This window comes from Ambystoma mexicanum, chromosome 12 (genome assembly GCF_040938575.1).
Source record: "Ambystoma mexicanum isolate Mex_15411 chromosome 12, UKY_AmexF1_1, whole genome shotgun sequence".
NCBI lineage: Eukaryota > Metazoa > Chordata > Amphibia > Caudata > Ambystomatidae > Ambystoma > Ambystoma mexicanum.
This window is the reverse complement of record NC_090936.1, coordinates 625,293,310-625,314,106: the sequence shown is the minus strand read 5'-3', so window position 1 is coordinate 625,314,106 and position 20,797 is coordinate 625,293,310. Positions and strand designations below refer to the sequence as shown.

General features: G+C 47.8%; 1 protein-coding gene across 2 annotated transcripts in view; it reads right to left on the bottom strand.

The window, feature by feature from the left end:
* ING3 (inhibitor of growth family member 3) overlaps positions 1–20,797 on the bottom strand; it is an 833,611-nt gene that overhangs the window by 417,956 nt on the left and 394,858 nt on the right. The window contains exons 6-7 of one of the 2 annotated variants that reach the window (XM_069629079.1): positions 7,360–7,431; positions 7,152–7,232 (exon numbers count right to left, since the gene is read on the bottom strand). In XM_069629079.1, the coding sequence (XP_069485180.1) occupies positions 7,152–7,232; positions 7,360–7,431 (153 nt within the window). Of the gene's footprint in view, positions 1–7,151; positions 7,272–7,359; positions 7,432–20,797 lie in introns of both variants that reach the window. The other variant, XM_069629078.1, reaches the window with a different exon arrangement.

Here is a 20,797-nt window from a genome sequence, read left to right as displayed (position 1 = left end):
CGGAGCTAGCAGCCTCCAATGAAGAACTAGAGGTGACTGAAGTGAGAACGGCTATTAAACCTCCAACACAAGGCCCTAGAAAGGAAATAAATATACTCTTGATGTTCAAGCTAAGCCCTGCCCAGGAAACGGTGACGGCATCCAAGGGTCCTTGGAAAGGAGATGGAAAACGGGAGGAAAAAAAACTAAAAACTTAACAATGAGGAAAAGGAAATCCAATGGTTCCAGAGCATTCTTGAGAAATATCACGACTCCCCTGCCCCTTGATATACATCAGTCCCCAAAACATTCTCGAAAGGAGCACTTCTTGTCCAATGAAGTGCCGCAATTGATTGAACTTTCCGAGGCCGGCATCGACAGGGTAAATACGGGAATGGCTAATGCCAACAAACTCACGTCAAAAGATGTTTGAGTGATCTACTGGAAATTATGGACTGAGAGGAAGAGGAAGAGGAGTGGAATAATGTGAGCAGATCTGATTGGGCTGAAATTGAAAGTTAGCCAAATTTGCCCAAATCACCAAGATTCATATAACAGTAAATCTACGATCAAAGCCAAGCACCCTACGGCTGCCCAAAAGGATTGGCAGTTCAAAACACTGGAAGAAAAAATAGCATTGAATGATCTGCCACAGAGGGCTAATCGACATAATGTTAAAAAAACGTCAGTGAGACCACCAGGAAATGGTCATCAAAAACTCAGGAGAAAATAAAAAAAAAGCTACCTTGCTCTGAACAGACTGAGCAAAAGAAAGATCTCTAAGTCTATTTGGAGAGCATACCCTGAAGCTCCAATCTTGAACAGGCAGAATATTATGAATCTTTTGCACTATATCCCTGAGCTTAGACACATTACGGCTGACGATATCTGGGCGGTTGAATTCGTGACAGAAAGGAAAATGGACTGGGTGATTCTTCATCTGGACTCGTCAACAACTAAGGAAAATCTGCTAGCCAAAAGTGACAAATTGCTACCGCTGGGCTATGAACTGAGCGATCACCAGGATTAAGGTCCAGTAGGCAGACAGAAGCGCCATAACAGTAATTCTCCTGAACAACACTCAAGGAACATTGCAACGAGTTCAAAAAGAGTTTGAGCCCAACCAAAAGACTTCAGATGCAGCCCAACATCCAAAGAAGATGCTAGTGCCCCTTTCACAAAAAAAACTTTCCCCGCTAAAATTCACAGTGGAGAACCAAAGTCTAAACAGGAATGGCAACAAATGTCAAAAATCTGACAAGCGACAAGACCGCAAGCAAGTCAGTTGGGAATGGTTAGCTGGGACACTATGCAATCCCACTCATAAATAGAATGATCAACTGCAAGATCCCTCTGGACTCCTATTAGGATCCTGGAACACTAGAGGATTTGAAAAGTTCATATCTCCTAACTGATAGAGCACGCTCATTAGGGCACTATGATATCTTGTGCTTTCAGGAGACCAGGCCCAGGCTAAGAACTAAACCGCTGTGCGAGGGCTACGAATCCCATTTAAATCCAGCATGCAAAGGCATTCTGGGCAGACCCTTCTCAGGCCTCCTAACACTGCTAAGGATGGATGTGGGTCTCACAGTAATTAGCCACAAAATCCTGAGCACATATGTGCAAGTCCTAAAGTTTACTAAAGAACTACTGCCGATGGCAATGAAGTATTTTCTAATCAATGTATATTGGAGGGTTAATATGTGCCAAAAAGTAAAGTTTGTTAAGTCTATAATAAATGTCAGATAAAATTGTGGCTGATTGGTAAAACCTCAATATTATCATTTGTGGGGGCCTGAATATGCATTTGCTGAATGATGAAGGATGGCCCTTGAATGAATGTCAAATGAGCAAACAAGCGAGGTGTTGAGTCTTAGAGTCATCTGCCAGGGAGTTGATTATGCTAAATGCCCAGCGATATGACGGGTGCTTGTACGTGGGGAAGAGACTCGCCAAGATCCTGCATCGATTACTGTTTTGTGTCTAGAAACTTGATAGAAAAGGTCAATACATTTTAAATAGTAAAACAACCTTCTAGTGACCATGATCTTCTAGCGATATCCCTGCATGATACCTATCGCCCTCCCACCCCCCGCATAAGTGCGAAATGGGCCAGGTTGAAGTCACATGGGGAAGAAAATCGGTAAGGATTCATCAGAACAAAGTCACAAATATTGCCCACCATTTTGAGGCCTCTATTATGAAGGACCAGAGCACGGTGGATTATGTGTGGATACTCCACGATTACATGGTAGCAAGAAATACAGGAGGACATTTTAATAAAGTCCCTAAACACACATATGATCCCGTGCTGGTGAGGATGAGCTGAGAATTGAGAGCGGATATTAGGGAATTGGAGAAAGCCCAAGGCCCAGGAAAATATGAGCTGATATGCACCTGCAGACAAAAATATTGCAATTGCCTTCTAGCTACTAGAGCCTTGAGAATGCAGAGGGATACAGAGATAATGTTGAAAACTGTATGCCAGTAAAATACTAGGAGCTTATGGCAGCTCCTTAATAACACTTTGACAGGTGAGGTTACAGAGGACCGATGGGCATCTCATTACTCTGCCCTCTACCCATCTGGACTATAGTCAAATGAACATCAAGAAGCACAACAAGAGCTGGCATTTCTTTCTCGATGAAGGGGACACAAGATCAATCATAGGAAAACTTAATTGCTCACGAGCGGCAAGGCAGGACGGGCTGTCGAACCAGGTGTTAAAAGAAAACATTGAAGTATTGGGAGGGATGGCTATCTCCATATTTAAACAGATAATGAAAATCAAACTAATTCCAACGACATGGAGGGAAGTCATTATAGTCCCCATATTATAATAAGAGCGATCGAGGCAATCCAAAAAACCATCGCTCTACTGGATCCAGTTGGCAAACTGTTTGCATAAGTGTTACTACGTGATCTAAATACATGGGTGCTAAAAACAGGGAGACTGGACCCGAGACAAACAGGGTTCAGGAAGGGAGTAGGGGCCCCATCACATTTGTTCCTCATTTACATCCCGAAACAGCACTGTAGAGGAAGGATCCTGCGCTTATATGGCCTTTACGAACCTTGAGCAGGCCTTTGACTGTGTGAACAAAGAGCAGCTTTGGAGTAAATTATTGCAATGGAAATGCCCCACTGACCTGGTGGAGACCATGGAAGGCCCTATACTCGAAGCCCTATACTCGAACACCTCAATACAGGTCGGGCAACGGCCAGCTCTCAAGGAAAATTGACACCTTCTGCAGACTTAAACAAGGATGTGCTTTGACGCCCTTGCTTTTTAGTCTCTATATTTCAGACCTTGGAGAATCCCCCAAAACAGTTCAAGCATTCCTCCCGAAAATAAACACGACTGAAGTTCCTTGGATACTGTACGCCGATGATTTGGTCTTTCTAGACCAAACCCCCCTTGGACTTCAGAGGTGGATCGAGATCTTCTCTAACTCTCTGAAGTCCAATGATATGCAAATTAATGTAGGGAATTAAAAGATACTTGTCTTGACGTCGGGGCACAGAAAAAAGCTACTTGAGCCGCTAGAGGTCATTGACATTGTTTATTTAGGAGTGGTCATCAACAAAAACATGGCGATAAAAGCCATTACATGTCATTTAGGAGGAAAGCAGAAAAGCCATCACTGCAGGGTGCTGCTCAGCACAGAAAGTATGGCAGTTTTTCCTTTTCGCTAATCACCATTTTCTACTGGCAAAAAGTGTCTCAAATTCTGACATATGGCTTCGAAGCCATGCTAAACCAACAATGGGGAGCTTGGAGGATTTGGGAGTGCATTTTTGGGCGTAAAGTTCTGAAACTGCCCAACTGCCTTCCAATGTCCACCATTAGATATGAATCGAGACTGCAGTCTTTGGCCTCGATAGCCTTGTGGAAGTCGATGGCCCTATTCACAAAATGCATCTTGGTGAATTTGGCAGCTCCGTTCGCAATCCTCCAAAGGGAGGATTTCGAGTCTGTGCCTAGTCTAATTTGCTGGAGAGCAAAATTGGTGGTGACCTTAAGGAATGCAAATATCGAACTAGAGAAACTAATTGCAAACCCCATGAAAGCTGAAAAAAAAGACAAAAAGAAAGAGCTCCAGAACTTAGACTGGATTTAAACCATTGAAAGTAGAGGGTTGGATAAGTTGAGACCAGTTCTGATCACTGAATGCAAGGGCTTAAATTAATAACTAGTGTATCTTTAGAAGTTCCCATCGCCTAAATATAGGGATCTTTTGCTTAGATGCAGATTGAACATCTTACCCACGAGAGAAGTGGTATTGGCAAGAAAGCTAATCGACCTGGCAAACCACCAATGTAGATACTGTGGGGAGGAGGAGAAGGTGGAAACTGTTCCATCTAATAACTTCATATAAAGCTCTCACACTGGTAATATAAAGACTGTTGGAGGACACTGATACCTGCACACTAAGCCTATCTGCAGAGAAATGGTGGGATGGATCCTTTGGGGCGAATGAACAAGTCTGGTTGTAAGGGTGATGAAATTGGTAGAATATGTGTTTAAAAGGGAATTGTAAACACATTCCTGTCATTTAAATGACTACCGTAAGATAACCATGGAGGGGAAAGCCATTAAAATGGATAAGTGGACATAATGATCGCTGTGGAATTCTAAAGTTGACATGGGCAAACTTTCTTTTAAAGATCTTAAATGTTTTTTATATTGAAGGAATGCTGGAGAATGTAAAAAGGTTTTTGTTTTGTATTTTATGCAATTTGTAAAACCAATAAACATTTTAAAATTAAATAAAGCATAGTGATTGGGCTTTTATGACCAGACAACAATAATATGACAAATATTACTTAACTAGTACTCTTATTTCTGAAGCTTGTATCAGATTTAGAAATGCATGCTTTGCATAGGCCGCCATCTAGGGGTTGGTGCAGAGTATTACACATTGTTGTTTCAAGCGTTGACAGGGGCGTGCGTACCTGTAACACATACCTGTTCTATGTGTACAGGCACTGTGATGATGTAGGCCCTTCGAGGGTGAGCCCTTTTCCATGAGGCCGGGGTGGCTAGAACAATGCTCGATAGTCCCCTTGGGGGTGGTACAATGCGGGAAGAGCTCATGGGGAGGGACTCTCCCCCTCCCCCTCTCACCCTCTCTTGAGGAGGATAAACACCTTGGTAGAATTAGACACAATTTCCCCAACCTAACCTTCACAAACCCTTTGCCATCCTTTTGACAACCTCCACTTGCTAGCACTTCCATTTGCTATTGTTGTATACCATTTAGTGGTCCCAGTACTGAGATGAAGATGAATACCTTAGAAGCATGTAGTGACATGAAGAAGATGCACAGATGCTGGAAGGGCACTTCTGTGAACTCCGAGGAGCATTCTAGCCTTCCAGGAAGAAACATACCTGTATGGACTTTAAAAACCGAAGAGGGACTTGACACACTATCGTTCATGGAAGCTTTTCGGCGCAGGAGATTCAAAGGGCTAGACGCGTCTCTGGCAGGTCTGACACTAGACCCTGCAAAAAGCTGATGAGGCAGTAGCACGCCCTCCAGGCGGAGGTGGACCATACAAACCGTAAAAGGTGCTGATACTGCAAGGAGCCAAAAGGTTGCAGAGACACCACAGTGACCCAGAAGCCGTCAGAAGACGCCTAAAACCAAGACACGGTCAGTGCAGACCCCAGGAAAGACTGGAGCCCGGTGGGAAGATCCCAGAAGGTACGGGAGTGAGCGGTGGGGGCACAAAAGGGTCCTGGCAATGTCAAATGGGGAAACAGGGGCATCCACCAGTCCCCCAATTAAAAAGGAAGTACAAGTGAACTGTGCATGAGAGGAAATCTTTCTCGTGTCAGTGATGGCACCACAACCACTGACCACCAGAGAAGGGTCAAGGACCCCCAATGTGATAGTGTGTGACTTTTGCATCCAAGAAGGTCTTCCTCGTGTTGGTGATAGCCTTAAGGGCACTAACGGTCAGAAAAGGGTTGAGGACCCCAAAAATAGAGAACAAGATAAAGATATGAGTCATCTTCCTCGTGGCAGTATTTGGCAGGGAAGTGAACCAAGTGGAATAAGTCAAAAAAGAGGTGAGACCAATAAGTGTGAAGCCTGATGGAAAGAAGACCAGTGGAAGCGAGTCATTACCCCTGGTTGTGATGAACTGAGAGCAAGATACCATGCAGGAGACATTCTCCTGGTACCCGGAAACAGCAGTAAAGTTCGGCAAGGCCTGGGGGAGAGAGTCATTCCCAAAGGCTGTTTGAAGGAACAGATAAATCAGACAGGCAGTAAGGTCAAATGGGGCCTGGGGAAGGGAGTCATTCCCCCAGACTATCTGAAAACATAAGTCAGGAAAAGGGAGTCATTTTCCTAGCACAACAAGAGGGAGTACCAGAGTGTTTGGGACTCTACTATCAGGGGAGCCATTCCCCCTGATAACACGTGTGAAGTACACCCCCATGACAAGACCGTTTTGAACTCAATAGAACTGTTACGACAAACCAGGAACTTGACCCCAGGTGAAGGAAGTCATTCTCCTGAGATTGGCCAAACCAACACTATTGTACAGTTTCGAGTGCGAGTGTCATAAGCAAGGTTTTCATGACACAGGATGGTGGGCATTTTGAGCTGACAGACATCCTGAAAGTGACCTTAAATCTTTTAGCTGATGCAGGAACCCCTTCTGCCCCCCCCCCTCCCCTGAGAGATAGCGATAGGTAGGTTTTCTTTTCTCATTTTCACAGAATAAAAGTCTTTGCCCACAAATATGCCACCTTTGTGGAAATTTCCTTCTTCTGCACCCTTTCAGTACTTATGATGCTTCACACGTCTGAGTCCGCAGATTGTTTTTTTCCGCCACCGAGGTTGGATGCTAAATGCAGAGTCGCCGTCTATTGGACTGCCGAGGCCTTATCACGCGAAATCCACATATGAAAGCGTAGACGAGAGCAGGAGTGTAGCGAACTAACGCCAAAAGGCATGACAGGTCGAAAAGGCGATCCAGTAGGGCGGGTTGGGGGCGCGGGGTAATTTTTCACATACCTTCTGTAAAATCAGAGGACTCCTTTAACCACCATTGCATAGTGAAAATACATAAGTATGGTGAAATAGACATGTTGCACAAAATGAACATAAAAAGAACATAACAAGCATCACAATCAGATTTTCCAATTTAATTACCTGGTAAAGTTTCTTTTGACACATCTGAGGTAAGCGTTGATAAGAGGGCTTCGGACTTGAACTTCTTTTCAGGAACATGGTCTGTAGTTGTTTGGTGAGAAGTTGGATTATGCTTCCTTTCTGAACATAAAATGTGCAGCATTTTCATGATTGTTTTTAAATTAACTCATTTGTCATGCAATAAAATGGACAAATTGTGTATACTTACTATCTACTGGTGTGTGGGTATGAGCATGGTGATTATTTACTGGCTCAGCGGGCGAATCCATCTCCAGGGAACCTAAAACAGAAATGGTTTGGCTTCTTAGCACCACAGTACATACAGTACAGTATTGATTTACTCCGCGTTTGCTGCAACAATGGAAGAAAACATTTATAGATGTTCAGTATTTCCTGAAAACTATACATTACTCCCAGTACTAAATCGTACCTTACTATGAAATTTTGACGGTCAATGCTCCAATTACTTTCTAGACACCAGAAGGCAACATAACTGGAAAGGACCAAACACACCCACATACACCCACACACAACTAAAATTATCTAGCATTGGTATCCTTCAATGGTTCGCGAATATTCCCAGTCGACAGTATGAAACTGCCTTTAGTGATCAAGCCACCTCTCTTTGGGTCTTTTGTGTGCTAGGCAATCTAGTATAAGAAAGGTGCAAGCATGGCAGATTATGTTAATGCACCCCGATGCAGGCACAGGAGTGTCTCAGTGGGGCAGGATGGCAGGTCACATATGAATCCATGAAAGATATGTAATCTTGAGAACTCTAGTTACAGGTAACTTTCTAATCTAGTATTGGACCTATCGTATATTCCTCAACTTGCAAAGACTAGAAAGCAGTTAGAAAACACAACGGCCATAAACCCTACCGGGACAGATGGAAAAGACGGCTCATCTTATAAAATATAAGTTCTATAGAATATCTAGTCAACCTTAGTTTTCTTTCTGGCCCTTCTCCATGCGATAATGCTTCAAAGTATTGGTCAGCTTCCATGTCGTCACTCTGCATACGTCCTCTAGAGGCACCGCAAGCATTGCAGTCCTCACCTTCTTGGCATTGATGGAATGTGCTCTGACACAATCAGGAGAGCACTTGAAGCTTTCCTGTGGCAAAGTCCAATGTATGCCAATATCCATTTGGCTACGTCAGTTATAGAAAGTTCTATTTTGTCCGAATGCCACAGGTTTGATTGGAGAGATGCATCACCTTGGTGCAATAAATGTAATATTTCAAAGCTGGTTTCACATTCAGGGTACACAGTAAACATTTGTCTGTTGAAGTGCGATTTTGAAAGAAAAATCCACAGAACGGCAGGTTGAGTGAGTTGATAGTCAAAAAGCCTCAAGGTGAAAACTTTGGTTTGGAGCACAAAAACAACCTTTATCAATGAGCACTAGTGAATGGGTGATCTACAGCTAAGAGTTAAATCTCTCCTACTCGCTTTGCAGAGGCAATGTCGAATAGGAAAGTTTTCCTCCAGGAGAAATTGAAGGACTGCCTTATGCAAGGGTTCGAGGGGTGCCTCAGAAGCGTTGCCATAACTGTATTAAGCTCTGATGCGAGGAACCTTTCTTTATTAGAGAGAACTTTCTGAAGAAGCCGGTCATGTATTCTCAAACTACTCTTGGGATATAGAAATTTAAATCCTGGGCACGTGGTGTAAAATAAATTTGCCACCAGTAGTCCTTGTTGTACATATCAGTGATACATCCATGTTGCCTATGTTGTCTAGGGTCGCCAAGAAACCGATGTCAAAGCTCTTAATGATAGTTTTAACTGGCCCATGCTAAAGCCAATCAATAATATTGTGCTCAATTGTTGCCTCAGCAGACACTCCCGCGCTCGCTGCAACCTCATCTATCCTCTTCACATACTAAATACCAGATCCTCTTCCCCACCTCCTATCGCTCTTTTATTTGACATCTGGAATGTGCAGTCCCTCTACAATAAGTCTTGTTAGATTACAGACTACTGAAACCCGTATCCCCAACTCAACTGTAAGTTCCTTTCATCACAGAAACCTTGATCTCGCCTGCATGATTGTACTCTATTAGCAGCTCTCCACACTAACTCTGCTACCTTCTACCATTTTCCCCAATCTCTTGGGAAGGAGGCTATAGTGGGGTTCCTTATCGGTAAGAAACTTACCACTGCACCTCTGCCATCCTCGGACATCACCTACTCTACTTTTTAATAGGTCACTATTCAGCTCATCACCCAACTTCTCCCACTGTTTTGGCTCTCAATTGACCCCCTAGTTCCTCAGAATCCTTCTCTGACCCAAACCTTGAGTCACTTCCCACAGACATCCCCAAAGTCATGCTGGAAGACTTCCACCTTCAAAAGCGATCCGCGAATACCTACCTTGAACTTAACTTCCTCCATGACTAATCTACCTACGATGCTTGGAACTCTCTTGCCCTCCTCTCTCTCTACTTCATTCTGCCCTCATCTCTCCAAGCTCTTCAAACTCCCCCTTACTGGGCTCTACCAAGCCTCCTTCAAATCTGCAACTGTCCAACCCCTTTTGAAGAAACCCTCTGCTGACCAAAACGCACCCGGCAAACTATCACCCAGTGCGTCTGCTGCCTCATTGTTCAAATTTTATTTAGCAGATGGTCTTCAACCGAAAACTAAGTTCCTTGAGGGTAATGGCCTTGGAAGCCCACTTCAATCTGGCTTCCATAGTAAACACTCAACTGAGACTGCACTCTTTCATGTCCCCAACCTGCTCTATGATGTTCACCACTCCAAACTCTCTTGTATACTCATCCTTTTGGACCGATCTGTTCGCTTTTCAACATTGCCGACTACTACGCTCGTAATTGTTTATTTGTAAAGCGCTTGTACACAGGTTAAGTGCTACAAAGTTAGTCTCCAAGACTGGGTCTTTGCAAATTTGCTTTAGCCTGTAATGACTCCTACCTCCAAAGTTGCTAATTTAAAATCTCCTGGAACATGACAACCTCGGGCATAAACCCTCTCCCAGTCAGAATCCCCCAAGTTTATGGTACATGTTAGGTTAGGTTATGTAACATCGGTTTCAATTAAACGCAACCATCACCCGTAGATATCTTGGCACTGTAGGTGAAATGAAAAACTGAAAATCTGGGCTAAACAGATGGCTTCGTCAAGATTGAAAAGAAAGGTTTTCAGAAGTTCCAAAATGTCCTGTGTTAAGATAATGGAAGTGTGTTCCATCATCTGACTGCCTGCATTGTGAAAGAGCAATTGTCTTGTGCTTCTTTCTGGAATCGTGGGGCGGTTATCAACCTTTATTACCAATAATTGGTAGCCATGTGTCTATTGCTACAAGGCATGGAGCGTCTACACTTATTTGTGTTTGAGGGCCGTCAAAAAATCAAGAAAAGGTTTGTTCTTAATATTGATGTATGTTAAACCCCCTTCTTCAGGACGCATTCACAACAGTTAGCAGTGGGGTTGATAGGGCTGTATGCACCGGGCCCTGTGCGGTGCCCTTTCGACCTAAAAATGATGAAAGAGAGAAGCTCTTAGTGTACCTAAAAAGGTTCATCTACATGTTCATAGAGATAGGTGCATTGGGGAGGAAGCCATATCACTAACCTTAATATTGTGATTTCTTACAGGCGTGTGAGGTGATTTTCATTCGCGAGTCGATATAGCCCAGTATTATTCAGGCGAATCAGAGGTGAATTCTCCACTTAAAAAACATAGAAAAATATGCATTTGTGTTGTTTTCAAATATTTCTTTCTGGACCGGGCCGTTCATCTAACTTTGTAGAAGAATGCATTGGTTTGGCTTTGCCGAAGAACTTCTTTCTGTATGAAAATCCATTTTACAAACAGCTCCATGGCATGAGCATGGGTGTGACATTCGCACCCGATTTAGCAAACTTATTCATGGACAAATACGAAGAATTGTACATCTTTGCAGAGACAAACCCCTTCCAAGAACCGATAACCTCCTGGCATCGATATATTGACGAAGTCTTCATGCTGTGGAATGGGAGTGAGGATACACTGTTGGAATTTCTTACCTGGCTGAATAGGCAGGCCCCAACAATACGATTCACAATGACGTGTGATAAACAAAAAGTGGCATTCTTAGATTTGGAAATCTTCAAAAAAGAAAACACCACACTAGGGACCACACTTTACACAAAACAGTACCTGGGGAGCCGTAATCCGTAGAGGGTTAATCTTCTGTGCGTGGCACCAGACAGAGAACCTCTTCCATTTGTGTCCATAGCATTTAAGAGTTGAGGACGCCCTGGCCTTTGCAAGAACCTCTCTGCAGTCGGCCGGTATGTCGTATCCTCCAAACTCTAACGCTGCAGGAGCCAGGCCTGCAAGTTCAGCGACTTGGGGTCGTGATGGAGGATGGCGCCTCCTTCCCTGGAGAGAAGATCCGCGTCCACTGGCAGCTTGATTGACGGGGACGCTGACAAGTCCAGAAGGTCCGGGAACCATATCTGCCTCGGCCACGCAGGTGGGACGAGGATCATCCTGCACCGTGACCTCTTGAGCTGGTTGATGCGCCGGATCAGCAATGGCAATGGAGGGAACGCGTAAAGAAACAGGCCCTTCCAGGGGAACGAGAAAGCAATGCCCATGCTCCTCAGCTGGGGAAACCTGCTGGCGAACCTCCGGCACTTGGAGTTCGCCGCTGTCGCGAACAGATCGATCTGGGGTGTGCCCCACCGTCAGAAGAGGCGGTCCACTAGATCCTGTCGTAGTTCCCACTCGTGGCACGAGCGCAGCTCTCTGCTGAGCGAGTCGGCGATGGTGTTTTTTATCCCTGCCAGATGAAACGGCACCAGAAACATCCCTTGGGCGACGGCCCAATGCCACAGATCCTGCGCCTCCTGGGACAGGGCTGGGGATCTGGTACCGCCCTGCTTCCTGATGTAGAACATGGTGGTGGTGGTGTTGTCGGTGAAGATCCTCACCACCTTGCCCTTGAGGGACGGAAGAAAAGACCTGAGGGCCCAAAACACTGCACGGAGCTCCAGGACGTTGGTATGGAGGGAGTTCTCCGTCGGAAGCCAAAGGCCTCTCGCGTGCAGATTTTCGGTGTGCGCTCCCCACCCTTCCAGGGAGGCATCTGTGGTCACTGTCTCCTGGTGGCCGGGGGTCTGGAAGTCCATGCCCGCCGTCAGATGCGCGCGGGTGCCCCACCACCGGATTGCTCGTCGGAAACTCTCGTCGAGTGTGATCCTCTCCTCGAAGCTGCCAGTCGTCTGGATCCAGCGCGTGTCCAGGAACTCCTGCAACGGGCGCATCCGGAGCCTGTACAGGCGGATGAGATAAATGCAAGAAGACATCATTCCGAGGAGGGACTTGATGGACCTCACCCTGGCCGCGTCCGCAACCAGCATCCACTGCACCTTGCCCAAGATGGCCCTCGTCCTTTCCTCCGACGGAGAGGCCAGAAGCGACACTGTGTCGAGCTTCGCTCCCAGAAACAGTGCGTCTTGCGCGGGCACCAGGTGAGACTTGGCGTAGTTTATGGAGAATCCCAGGTCCGTGAGTAGTTGGACGGTCCTTGCCGTGTGCTCCACGGCGAGCCCCTTCGTCTTTGCTTGGATGAGCCAGTCGTCCAGGTAGGGGTAGACGTGGATCCCCTCGGCGCAGCCGCGCTGCCACCGGTTCGAGGCACTTGGTGAACACCCTGGGTGCCGACCACAATCCGAAGGGAAGGGCTCTGAACTGGTAGTGACGCCCTTGGACCACGAACCTAAGAAACTTTCGGTGTCCCTTTAGGATGGGAATATGGAAGTATGCATCCTCCAAATCCAACGACGACAGGAAATCGCCCTCCTCCAGTTGACCCAGGTCGTGTTGGAGGGTGACCATCCGGAACTTCTGTGCCTTGATGAATTTGTTCAGTCGTCGTAGGTCCAGGATGGGATGCCATCCTCCCGTCTTCTTCTTCACGAGGAAGTATCTTGAGTAAACTCCGGAGCCCCGAAGCCCCTTTGGGACGAGCTCGATGGCACCCTTCTTGAGCATCGCCTTTACCGCCAAGAGAAGTTGAGGGACGTGATGTTCTTTCCTGGCCACAGGGGGGACGCGCGGGCACCTCTTTAGAAACTCGAGCGCGTGACCCTGAGCTAGGGCGTCCAGCACCCAACGGTCGGTGGAGATGGACTCCCACACGCTGACGAAGCTCGCCAGCCGGGCTCCCACCTGGGTGCTTCGGTGGGGGCCCGACCCCACGGCCGGTTCAGTCCTGCTTCGACGAGGCTTTGCCGCCTTGTCCTCCTTGGCGACGACGGCGGGGTCTGCCTGACTTGCCTCGTCCCCTGTAGGCTTCCTGTGACGACGAACGGGCCACTTGACGGTAGGTGGAAAATCCGCCGCTGGAACCTTTGGAGGCACCCTGTTTGCCTCCGCCGCTCCGAAAGGGCGGCCGCCGTTGCTGGAGAACTCCAAGAGCCTGGGCTGTCTCCGTGTCCGCCTTGATGGCTTGAAGGGAATCGTCCACTGTTTTCCCAAACAGGTTGTTTCTGTCGAACGGAAGTCAGTAGCCTTGAGCCATCCACGCCGCCTAAGGCACACGCCGTTGCCCAACTGGCGAAATCCAGTGTCAGCGATGTCCGTCGCAATCGTAATGGCATGGTCCGAAGCCACCTCTCCTTCCTGCAAAATCTCTAGGGCTTCCGCCCTCTTGTCGTCTGGTAGGAAGTCCAGCAGGGGGGCCAGTTTGTACCACAACTCCCTGTCGTAGCGGGCTACGATAGCCAAGGGGTTGGCCGCCTTAATCGTCGTCGCTGCTGACGAGATGACTCTGCGTCCCATCGTGTCTAATTTCTTTCCCTCGCCGTCCGGCGGGGAGGTTGATGTAGAGGCCATGCCCCCCCCCCCGCTTTCTTTCTGGCCGCCGCGGAGACGACAGAGTCCGGGGTCGGCTGTGCCCGAAGGCACAAGGGGGCCGCGTCCGGGACCCGGTACTTCTTCTCGTACCGATCCCTTCTAGCCGGCGTCGTGGATGGGTTCTTGAGGAGGGCGAGGCCCTCATCCCAAATATCGTCTAGTAGAGGTACAGCGAGGACCGTCTTCCTCTTGGTCTCGCGCCGTTGATAAAGGAAACCTTCCTTCTTCTCTTCCAGGCAGAGCTGGAAAAGCTCGGATGCCCTGGCGATCATGGAGTGAAACGATCCAATCTCGTCGGGCGGGGAAGCCCGGGTGGGAGGTAACAACGGGAGATCCTCGTCGTAAACCTCGTCATCTGTACCTGTCGCGGCCGTGTCAGTCCCCACGTGTCGTGGACGGGGAGGAGGGCTGAACAGGTCGTGATGGCTGAAAAGGAGGTGGAGGGTGAATCCTTCTTCTCTTAGGGGGAGGGCTCCCAGAAGGGCCTGGCTCTGGGTCCCCCGTCGGGAGCGGTTCCTCCGTTGGTGGTAACGGCAGTCTCGTCCTTATCTCCGAGCAGAAGGACTGTATAGCCAACAAAATGGCCGCCGAGTTGTCTTGCGGCACTGGTTGAGGGAGATCCGACGGGCGATCAGGAGCCCCGTCGGCATCCTCGACGCCCTCGTTGTCTTCCACGTCGGGGTCCCCCCCGACAGGATGGCCTTCTTCCACACCAGAGCTGTGGCATAAGACTTCGATCAGCTCCTCCTCAGAGGCTGAGGCCGAGTCCACGACAACCTCCTGCCCCCCCCTTTTTCTTCTCCGTCGGAGGTTTCACAGGGGTCCAGTCGATGGGCACGAAAGAGGACTCCCTCCACGGTGGCAGGGAGATTCTGGGCCCTGGGGTCGCCACCACTGGTGTAGCCTCCACAGGCTGAGCCAGGGCCGCCGCAACTGTCTCGATAGAGGCCTTGGCTGGATGGATCAAGGCTTTCACCACCTTAGGTGCGCTCACCGCCTTGGGGGGGAGGGTCACCACCTCGCTCCCCCTCCCATGGGGCCTTAGGGCACGACCGGGGTCTCTCCAGGAGAGTGCTCGGCCTTCCTCCTACCCGAGCCAGAGCGTTGGCTCGTGGTTGATGGCGCCGGGGAGGATGCGCCCTGCCTGGCGCCCGTAGACCCCGACCGTTCGGCGCTCCCGGTGCCAGCGGGCTTGCGGTGCTTGGCCTTCTGTTGGACCCCCGTCGCCGGGGCGCCCTCAAAGGTCTTAGAAGACCGCTCGGACTTCTTCTTCTTCTTCTCGCCTGACGGGCTCTTTCCTTCCAGCCAGTTGGCAAGACGTTGATGGCGGTCCTTCATGGTCCGCTCCGACATATAGCCGCAAAACGCACAGTCCTTCTCCACGTGCGTCTTGTCCTCATGTAGGCAGTAAAGGCAAAGGGAGTGTTCGTCCTCCTTGAAGACATTCTGAAGCTGGCATCCAGGGCAGACCCTGAACAGCTTTCCGGGAGTCGAGCTTCCCTTCTCCTGGGCCATGTTAGAGATGGGCCTGAGAAACTTCTGGAGTCCTCCAAAAGCGTGGCTCGACGAAATCTTCACCCTTGGTGGGCGTAGACGAATCCAACACGGGTCCCCCGTTGATCGGATGAAGAAACGGTGGAGCTTGAGGCTCTTTTGACCGAAAAAAAGAGACATTTTTTGAGAAAAAACTTGAAAAATAGCACTAACGCTCGAGAGCAATAGTACGAGGATCCCAACACTTGAACGTGCGGTAAAAATCTGAAGATGGCTGCCAGAGGCGGGGCTTAGGTAGAGGGCAGTCATTGGCTGTGGTCAGTATGACGCAGAGATCAGTGATTGATTACTAATACGAAAGACAGATCAGAAACAAAACTGATACTGATTTTTTCTTTACCGAGGATTCCCAGCCTGACGGGGAATATTCATGAGCATGTGAATCCATGCCAGACCCCATGCTGGAGAACAAACCTATTCTTGATGTTTTGACGGCCCTCGGAAACACAAATAAGTGTAGGCGCTCTATGCCTTGTAGCAATAGACACATGGCTACCAAAAATCACTGATGTTACTAACACCACATCATTGTTGACTGGAAATAGTATTCTTTGGTTGTCTTGCAACAACAGATGCTTGTTTTAAACTGATGTATATGTCTTTCACTATACGTAGTGCTGTTTCATGTACAGTGTTTTATTTGTGCACATTTTTATGATGTTATATTCATTGTAATTTTTGGACACTCTGCCTACCTGAATACATATAGTAGTGTGACAATTTGGCAAGCACTTAATAGCACCTAGGAGGGTGCTAGTATACAACCTGTGTGTGGAGAAGGCGGCTAGCTGGTGGTGTAATTGCTTTGTGATTACTTATATCTGGTGCATTTTACGGTTTATAGTGATATTTCCAAATGCCGTTATGTTGAAGCAATTTTGCTGAAAACATATTTTTTTCTAATTTTTTTTAGTGTATGTTTAAAATGGGGGGTTCCCCCCAAACACCTGTTTTTTTACTTACCAAACTAAAAAACAAAACATAAAATTAAAAAAAATATATTCGAAAAAAACATTTCACCAAAAAGTTTGACATAATATGTGTTTAGAAAATATGTATTCGAAAATATGACTGGATACCGCATTTTACATGTGTATATAACTTTAGTTTTCACAGATATTTTCCCAAACCCCCTTTAAAACATGCAAGAGTACATGTCCAAAACTAAGCAAGACATCATTCCAAGGCAATACCTCAATGTCTTATTTCAAAACAGTTTACATAATATATTCTGCAGGACAGCCACTTTCTGCCATGTTTTACATGAATTGATGGGATAGTCTTCGATACCAAGCCTACTTGTTCCGCCCCTCTTGAGCTTTCTCTTACACAGTGGTGGCTGGTAAGTTTGTTTTGCTTAATGTAGGGGTTGTACAGTTTCCACTAAAGAGCATGAGCTACCGTGCATTTTTTTAATAATGGGTTAAACTTGTGCACCGTACAGCGCACTGCGTATGAAGTCACATATTATACAATCGGTTTTGAAGGGTAAAACATGAAATCGGTTCTTTAGGGTAAAACATGAAAAACATCCCAAAAGATGCCAGGTTACCAATAGCACACAAGTATTTTCCAACACATTTTCACAATACCTTTTGCCAACAATATAAGACATTTTAATGCTGGTTGTGTCAACATATGCCTGTATAGCCACTCTGAGAACACTCATCTTGACTCTACCCAGCAATCCAACTATTTAGCACTGTAAAACCACTCATACCAGCAATGCTCCGTTAAACACATTTCTATGGTGTGGGGTCGGCCTCTTCCCCCAGCAAACACAGCCCAGGAGCAGGGCCGGTGTCAGGCTTCCACAGGTGGTAGGGGGAAGCATGCAGTGCCAAAGAGCTGTAGGTGGGGGAAATCACATAAATAATGTAACCCAGAGGTTAAAACCTCTTTATTTCAGGACCTTGCTTTGTGTCCTATGCAGGCAGAAAGCTAGGAGTAGGCAAATCAGCTTCCTAGCCCTTAAATCCAAAGAAAGGAGCAACAGGACTACAACTCCCAGCAGCCTTGCATGCTCGAGAGCCACTGGAAAGCTTCGGGACAACGCCCAGCTGATCGCGCCGTAAACACGTGGGACGCTGCTTGCGCTACGGGATCTTGAAGAGTCAAGATGTGTTCCAGCGGGCTCCTGCAGGCAGCTATCAGCGGGGCCACACCCCGCCTGCGACTTCTGCAGGCCCTGCTGATCCCTCTCGATAAGTGCATCTTTCAGTTATTTGTATTGGCAGCTCGAACACTCGTAGTGTGTGTCGGGCGCTCTTGTGGGAGTTTGAATTCGCTGACAGCTGCGGTTCGGAGCCCGGCATTGTTTATAATTGAAGCCGCGCAGCTCCGCACACGGCAGTGAAAGCTATTAGAGTCGGGGCCACGACACTATTAACCCTTACTAATCCTAAAGCCGGAGCACCGGCACTGTTAATCCTACGGTCGGAGCACCGGCACTGTTAACCTGCTAATCTAGCGAGCCAGGACTCTGGCACGGTTAACCCTTGCTTTTTCTAACATTCAGTGTTGTTTACGTTAAAGCTGGGTTCCGGCGGTATAGGTTGTGTTCTCTATGGCTTTAACCTTGATTCCTTGATGTACGCTCACTCCTGTTTTTGGTTCTTTGTAGCGGAGTTCCGTTGTTCGCACAGCATGATTAGAACATTGGTGAATTAACCCCGAGTCGCCTGCTTCACAACCGAAGCCAAGTGCTTTCATTTTGTCACAACCAGTGTTTATTTGTATATGTTTGTGATCCTATGTTCATGCTAATCAGTGGGTATGTTTGTTGTAATACTCATTTAGCCAAGACAGTAGAAAAGTCAATGCAGTTTAATTGTGAACTATTGTGAGAGTCTAGGCAGTGTATCATCCAGGTTCTAAACTAAAGGAGATGTATACATGTGAAGGAGTGAATGGGCGGAGTTTCAGCTGTCATATGAAACCCCAGGAGGGGCATCACATCTAAACCTCTCAAACTTTCCTTAATCCTCCCATTTCCCTTTCCTACCCTGTTTCCCGGTTTTCCTAACCACCCCATCCTATCCAACCAGCGGACCCTAACCCTCTTTCCCCGGAGGGTCAAGGAAGCCTGTGTTGCTAACACTCCAGGCCCCAAGACCCAACGGGGAGGTAGGTGTACGTGCTACCTCCGCGCAAGTCCAAGATCGTGACAGCCGGTGAGGAACAAAGGAAAGCACACACACACACACACACACACACACACTCCGAGTACCTCACACCACACAAATATAAAACACACATTTGCACACACAAAAACCCTGGCTCAGGCCTTGGTAGTGGCATGTCCTTTTTCTTGCAAAGACTCCCTCCAGGCACCAGTAGCATGCAGAAGAGGGACCAGCAACCTCCCATCACACCTTCCTTTCCCTGCTCTGGGAGCAGGTGGTGGGTAGAGTTAGGAGTCTGAACATCACCCCCGGTCTGAGAACAATCTGGAGAAGGGGAAAGAGGACTTCATTGTTGCCAGAAGGGAATGATTTTCCAGTACACTCCTAGTACAATGAAATGTGTGACATCATGACAGGTCTCTTTAATGCCTTTCATAGGGCAGTGCAGGAGTTCAGGCCAAAGGGCTGATAGCCTACTGCCCTCCCACATGCACTACATTTCTCGGGAGGATAGCTCAGGGGCAACGTGCTCGCCTTGGAAGCAAGATGACACCGAGCAACGCAGGTTCGATACCCAGGTCTGCGCTTAGAAACCTCTGGGTATTAAGCGCGTTATAAATAATCTATCATTATGCACAGCATTAGAAACAACATCAGTCTTCACATTTGCAAACAGTCCAAAAATATTTAGATTCTTTGCAAATTCAAAGACTACATTTACATTATGAAGGGATTGAAACGCAGTTGGTCTATAATGCAAATGGAAGAAAAAACAAATGTGCCAAAATACTTTGAGACAAAGGGTCCCTGGTATAGTCAGGGCAGCACCCAAGCGTCCCCCTTAGTGCCACTGATCTTACATTAAACAAAGCAGAGTAACAACATGCATAATTCCTGTACTTCTACAAATTCAAAATCGTATGAGAACCTGCTAACTACCTTTCCCTTAAATAGAACGTGTTACTACACCCCCTCTTCAAGGAACCTGCATTAGCATCCACTGGCCTACATTACTGTAAGTCTGCACTTACCACTTATTGCAGGTCAACACTCCCTCGCACTTACTACACTCAGCACTTACCCTCCAATCAATCCTTCCTCTTCTCACTCTGCACTTGCACGCTCACAAGGCCTAGTAGGTCAGTCTTTATCCTCTGTGTGAATACATTGTTTTTAATTCCATGTTCCCTCCCTGTTGCCCTGTGGCGCTTTGAAACACAGTTCACTTGTTGTATAAGCGCCTAACAAATGCACAATGAATAAATCTACAGGAGGATAACCCCACAGGGAGAAGATTTAATCTAGAATGTCTTGTTGAGTTGCCACTTGTGCGCCTCAGGTAGAGGGTTTCTGCTTAGTGTCTGCTAGAGCACCGAGTTCCCCTGGAACGTGAAGAGACTGGAACGTGGAGAGACTAGGAAGCCGTCGGGAGAAGGCCAAGGGAAAAGGCCTTCCCCCCTCTCTGCAGCTCCGCTGTGTCGGAGTATGCAATCTACTAAAGTTCACCAGGATTTCTGTTCCAGCCCCTGCCTGCCGCCATTGCTGCCCTCGTGTGCTGCCTGGAGCGCAAGCCGTATCATGGCCGCTCCGGTCCACAGGCAACCATCATCAACACACTGGAGCATGGGAACGTGCCCGCGAAATACACTGCCGCAGCCCAGGCCCGCTATTGGTCTCCTCTGCCTGCCAGCCCCTCCCCTCCCCTCCCCTCCTGCTTTAAAGGGAGTGGGAAGCAGCCGTCGGGAGAAGGCCAAGGGAAAAGGCCTTCCCCCCCCTCTCTGCAGCTCCGCTGTGTCAGAGTATGCAATCTACTAAAGTTTGCCAGGATTTCTGTTCCAGCCCCTGCCTGCCGCAATTGCTGCCCTCGTGTGCTGCCTGGAGCGCAAGCCATATCAAGGCCGCTCCGGTTCCCCAGGCAACCAGCATCAACACACCGGAGCCCGGGAAAGTGCCCGCGAAATACACCGCCGCGGCCCAGGCCCGCTATTGGTTTCCTCGGCCTGCCAGCCCCTCCCCTCCTGCTTTAAAGGGAGCGGGAGGCGGCCGCCAGGCGAAGCCGTCGGGAGAAGGCCAAGGGAAAAGGCCTTCCCCCCCTC